The 6,101-nt window shown below is 48.1% G+C and overlaps 1 protein-coding gene across 2 annotated transcripts in view; it reads left to right on the top strand.

Moving 5' to 3' along the window:
- Positions 1-4,249: 4,249 nt before the first annotated feature.
- Positions 4,250-6,101, top strand: part of VDR (vitamin D receptor) — a 63,002-nt gene continuing 61,150 nt past the window's right edge. The window contains exon 1 of one of the 2 annotated variants that reach the window (XM_054443072.2): positions 4,250-4,349. Coding sequence is in view for 1 of the 2 variants with exons in the window: in XM_054443071.2 (XP_054299046.1) it covers positions 4,685-4,751 (67 nt within the window). In the remaining variant the exon portion in view is untranslated. Of the gene's footprint in view, positions 4,752-6,101 lie in introns of both variants that reach the window. The other variant, XM_054443071.2, reaches the window with a different exon arrangement.

Here is a 6,101-nt window from a genome sequence, read left to right as displayed (position 1 = left end):
GTCAAGCAGCTTGGACTACAAGCACACACTACAATGCCTGGATAATTTTAAAATTTTTTGTAGAGATAGGGTCTCACTATGTTGCCCAGGCTGGTCTCAAACTCCTGGCCTCAAAGTAATCCTTCCACCTCAACCTCCTAAAGTACTGGGATTACAGGCCTGAGCCACTGTGTAGGGTAGGATTTTTAATACTGTATTTTGGGTCACAACCCATTAATGGGCTGTGAAATAAATTTGGTGGATCCCGAAAGGAAAGAAAGGAAGGAAGGAAGGTAGGAAAAGAAAGGAAAGGAAGGAAGGAAGGAAGGAAAAGAAAAGAAAAGAAGGAAGGAAGGAAGGGAAAAGCAAGGAAAGAAACGAAGGAAGGAAGGAAGGAAGAAAGAAAAGAAAGAAAGAAAGAGAAAAAGAAAAAGAAAGAAAGGAAGAAAGGAAGGAAGAAAAAGGAATGAAAGAGGGAAGGAGGGAGGGAGGAAGGAAGGAAAAGAGGATAGAGAAAATAATAGAAAACATTGTAGAACATCTTTTGTATCAGGAAACATATATATTCCTGAGTAAACTAGGTCACAATAAAAACTTATTTCTTATTATCGGTTGCAGTTAAACATTTGAAAAACACAGTCCTGGGAAGACCCCTTGGTTTGCTTTCATTGCTACAGCTTCTTACATTTATTCATTCTATTTTGACCATCTGGAACATAAATAAGGAGAGTCATCCCTGATCTTTTTTGTCTTAACATGGGTTAGGAGATATAAATGAATTAATCTTTCTGAACTTAATGTGTTTTTTTAAAAAATCTCTAAAGCAAGGGAACAAACTGAAAAGATGGCCTGATCCCTTCTGTCTTTCTAACTCCACACTCATGTCTCTCAGAATGTTCTCTGGGTGTTTACTGAAGAGAGGCTTCTCTTCAGTCCTACCGTGCTCATAACCATAAAATATTTAAGGGGGAAAAATGGTCCTAAAAAGGGAAAAACAAACAGTTAGATGGGAGTGTTCCAGAGAGAGCTCAAAGGGCACATTTTTACCTGCAGAGCAGCCTTTAGACAGCTCAAAAAACCTCTGTCTATGGGGACAGGGTCTCTGGGAGACTCACAGGGACAAAGTGACCCACTCTAGCTCTGACACCACAGCAAGAAGTTCAGAGAGCATCAGCCAGCCTCGAGGACAGCGGCCAGGCTGCAGAAAAGGAAGCCCAGAGATGAGGACAGGCTGCAGTCCTGTGACCTGACTGTAGCCACAACTGCCCAGGCCATCCCCAGGTACCTGGAGCCTGGCAGAGAGGTCAAGAGATCAGGCCTTGCCTTTCTTTGGAGTCTGTGGAATGAAATGCACAGGAATGAAATGAATGAAATGAAATCCTCAGCCTAGTAACTCTGGAATCTTTCCATCAAAGTCAGATGCACCGGGAAGGGCTCTTTTGTTTCTATATAGATTTTTGAGTCTATAGCACTATAGCAGAGTATCTAGCACACCACCAGACTTGGCTAATATTAACCAAGCAAGTGCTTACTAGATATTTCCTGATGTAATTTGGCAGAGACGAGTACTGACAAAAAACAATCTGTACATCCCAATAAAGACCACTACCCATCCCAGGGATGAGTGAGAATATGAGAAATGTTAACTTCAGGGAAAAGAAAAATTAATGTCTTCTGCAGAGGTTCTGGTACATGGTTTATAGAGAAGTCAAGATAGGGGAATTTAAAATTATTAACTCTGTAGTGCAGGAATGGTGCTTGTCATCAAGGCATCAAGAGAACACGGTGTGGGACAGCAACCTCCCTTTCCAGTTGTATACCTGGCTAGGGAGAAGTAGGGTCCAGAGACAATTAGGGATTACAACAGAACACAGGAGAAGTGAATCTCCTATGAACTTGCTTTTATACTTTCACAAAATAACCTTCCTTCTAAGAATAAAACAGGCAAAAAAAATCTATCTTTGTTCAACGTAAATACAAGATGGTTCATTAGCAGGTGCCAAACCATGCAATATAGACAATGCATGCGCTACAAAGCCCAGAGAATTGACAGTTCCTTTCCTGGAGATGTTGGAAAATCCTGATGGAATAGGCAGGACCTGACAGAGGAGAGGGTCTGGAGAGGTGGATGAGAGAGAACAGTTCAGGTATTGGGGGAATATGAGAACATGGTTACAGACAAGGTGATGGGGCTGATGACGGCATGTGCTGGGGACCGTGATGACATCTATAATCTTGCCCATCTGCCAAATGCAGAACCTCTGAGTTCTCCAACTCTGTGAAAAGTGCATGCATGGAAATTTTCTTTTTGTTTTTTAGAGGCAGCATGAAACAGTGGGATGTGCAGAGAGAAGACCTGGGTCCAGTAGCTCTGACACTCCTCAGCTGTAGAAACCTTGACAACTCTGCACATCAGTTATACAATGGAACAGTATTTTTTATTCTTCATGTCTGAAAAGGCTATGATAAAGATCAAGTAAGATATTCCAAAGAAATTTTATACTATAGTGCAGTTTACACACGTGAATTACAAGTACCTTTCCTCCAACAAAAAGCTGTGAAAAAAGAATAACTATCAATTACTACGGAATACTTAGTATGCATCTTCCACCATCTTTTGATAAGGTTTATTTGCAAGATGTCAGGCCAATCAAGCACCACAAAAGTGACTTCTGAGTGCTCAACCTCTTTCAGAGGCACATGAGACTTCCAGAGAATGTCCCAAGATATTGGCGGTTGGAAATTTCCTCTTATGCTTTTCTTCCCACAAGAATCACCGCTAGCTTTCCCACGATGCTTTGGGCAAGGGGATTCTTCCTATTACTTTCATCACAGGTAGAGAATCCATCCATCAAACTGGCAGGACCTCTAAAGGGGCACTTCATCTGCTCCTCAGAATAAATGGTCCATTCCCAAGTTCAGTCAAACGCTGTGCCTCTCTTCTGTCTTTTGTTTAAGTCTTCCCAGAAAGTTTCCATGATACCTCCATAATGAACTGTTTCAGTGCTTAACAAACTTCACTGTTGGAAGGTTCTTCCTTCTGTTCAATCTCAGTCTATTTCTTTTAACCCTATTATTGAGTTGTGAGGGGCTGGTTATGATGTAGTCCAGCATAGCTGTCTCAGAAATGGTTCAGAGACCATTGCACCAGCAGATTTGCTGGGCTCTAGCACTAGTCCTTCATTGATTAGCTGAGTCATGTTGGGCATATCACCTAAATTTTCTATGCCTCAATTTCCCACCCTTTCACCTTGTCCCTCTGAGCAATGGTTTCCTCCTCTGTAGGAGGCGAATAGCAATATCTTCCCTGGCTAAAGGAGGTCATCGACTGCTGGATGATTTTGTGGGCATTTCTATTCCAGAAGATTATGTTGTAACTACTATTTATTTATACTTTCTCCCACTGCACAGTGAGTTCTAAGAAGAGGGAACCCCATCTTTTTCACCTGTCCTCTAGCAGATAGAGCTGTGGCTATCACATAGTCAAGGAAAGCAGAGAATAACTTTAAGCCAAAATTTTCTGTGGTGAATTTTCCGCAGCCATCCACAATTCCAGGTCTCAGGAGGTACTCTTTATCTTTTCCCTTCACGCCGATGCCACAGGGGGGAAGGGGGAACTGGGGACCAGGGACCAGGGAAGCTGAGACTCAGCTCCCTTGGGTGAGATTCGCGACAGGCCGGGAACGTGGTCAGCCGCGGTCGCTGCCAAGGTGATATCGGGTGGGAGCGATGATGTAACTCCGGTTTCCACTTCGGCCCCCCGGGATCTTTTACCCTAATCTGTGGGATCAGGCTGAGCTTCCTGGCGTTCTGCAGCAGTAACAGGATGGCGAACGGAGCCCGGGATTTCCCATTCGTGCGGAGCTAGCCGCCGGTGCCAGTCGGCAGGCGCCCCCCAGCGTCCCGCGGACGACGAAGTCCTGGCCTGGTCAGCCCAGGTGGGGGTGACGCACCTGGCTCAGGCGTCCGCAGCAGGCTGGGTAGAACCACGGCAGGAAGGGTGGGGGGCTGCATCCCCGATTAACGCAGGCCGAAGCGGGGATCCGCACCTATAATCATTGACAACTCTGTCCCACAGAGGGCAGAAGCGTGCCTTGCCCTATGTGCGACGGTCGATGAAAGTTTCACGAGGTAGTCTCTAAGGCTACAGCGTGGCCTATAGGGTGGTTGATTCCAAGTCAAGATGGTTGCAGCGCCAACGGAGCTGCTGGCAAGAGAGGACTGGACCTGTGGGAGGGGCGGAGGGGCGGGGCGGGGCCTGATCGAGAGGCGGGGCCAGGTGCTGGGCTGTCTCTGCTTGTCAAAAGGCGGCAGCCGAGCCGTGTGCGCCGGGAGCGCGGAACAGCTTGTCCACCCGCCGGCCGGACCAGGTGCGGACCCGGGAGCAGCGGGGAAGGGGGTCTCAGGATAGGGACTCGGGGTCGGGGCGTCGGGGATACCGGGGCCTGAGCGCCCGGGTGCTAGCATTAGAGTCTAAGTCGCAGCGGTAAACTTGGCTACTGAGGTCCGGGCTGTCGTGCCATGAGGCTGGGACACTAAGGGGCACTGAAGTTTGAGAAAGCTGAAGTTCGTGCCAGGCTGGCGAGGGGATCGGCGACATCCTCGGTGCTTAAGCGGCTTAAAGGAGAAATGCTCCGCTAACACAGTGCTCAGCACTTGGGCAACAAGAAGCATTTGTTTCCTTCCTCTGTCGGGGCGCCTTGGCATGGAGTGGAGGAATAAGAAAAGGAGCGATTGGCTGTCGATGGTGCTCAGAACTGCTGGAGTGGAGGGTGTGTAGCCTTATTCATTATCTTACAGGACCCAGGTATGCTCACCTGCGGTGGTGGAGTTGGGTCTTTTAAGTAATTTTTTTTTTTTTTACTTTTCTTTGAACTACCAATGAGTTTAGACCTGATTGGCCCTATTTTTTTCAGGAGAGCCTGTCAATACATGTTCAGAGGAACTCAGGGGCAAGCATTTAAATGAGGAAGGGGCTCAAGGAGTAGTTTCTGTTTGAAAAGTGAGGTGCCCTGGATCTGTGGGTGGTGGTGAGGAAGATTCAGAAGTATCTAGGAGGGAACAGCCTGTGGTCTCCAGGGCCAGTGTACAACTGCCCCTCCTTCTCTTCGCCCAGGGACCAGAGTCTGAGACCTAGCCTGGGCTGGGGGAGCCTTGGGTCTCCAAGCCCAGGCCCTTCTCACAGTTTCTCCTCCTCCTCCTCCTCCTCCTCCTCCTCCTCCTCCTCCTCCTCTTGTTCCTCCTACTCCTCTATGCATGCGGTGAGTGAGTCAGCCTCCTGTCTGGGCTCAGTTGCAGCCAAAGGGGCCAGAGCCCAGGCAAGCAGTTGGGCAGGCATTTTCTGAGCATTGCAGAAGCTCTCCTGGGCAGAGTTCAGCTCTGCTCCAGCTCCCTGCTGGAAGGTGGTCTTCCTCATGGGCAGGGGCTCAGATACCCAACACAGCAGTGCTTATGGAATGGCTATGGGATGATTCTAGCAGGAGGTGACTGTGAAGGGATAGTGGCTTTATGATAAATCTACATTTCATCTTTCTCCTAGGATAAGGAGGTGCATCCCAGCACTGCAGGCTTTTCCAGCGCTTCCTTCCATTTCTGCCTAGTGGTCTCATTAGCGGCCCATCTCTGCTAGTGAAGGGGGTGAGCAAAAGAAATTGAGAAAGTCTGGGGCCAGAGAAGTCATGGTGTTGGCAAAGAAGGCTTTAACCCAGGCTAGGGAGTGAGGGTGATTTGCTGGGGTAGAGATGGATTATCTGAACATTGGAGCCTCAATTCTATGGGCTGAGAGTGCTGTGTGTTGAGAGACCTGCCGTCCCTTCCCTGTCCAAGTGCTGGAGGGAACTGTGAGTCTTTCTGAAACAGTCTCAGGGCTGTCATGCAGCCAGACCAGAAGGTAGTAAAACTGCACATTTCTCCCTGGCTTTTGTTTTGGGTGCTAGAGATCGTTGAACAGAAGTAGCCCTCCCTACAGAGTCCGTGGCCCCCACTCAGTAGCCTCTCTGGACCTATTTGAGAAGAGTCCTGGGAGGCCAATCCAGCTGCGGGGCTGACTCAAACTGCAAAAAGCTGGGGAATTCACAGTCTATGCTCTGGCTGGGTCCCATGGCTTTGGGTTTGGCTGGTCC

The sequence above is a fragment of the Pongo pygmaeus genome, chromosome 10 (assembly GCF_028885625.2).
Source record: "Pongo pygmaeus isolate AG05252 chromosome 10, NHGRI_mPonPyg2-v2.0_pri, whole genome shotgun sequence".
Classification (NCBI taxonomy): domain Eukaryota; kingdom Metazoa; phylum Chordata; class Mammalia; order Primates; family Hominidae; genus Pongo; species Pongo pygmaeus.
This window is presented reverse-complemented; position numbering and strand designations above follow the sequence as displayed.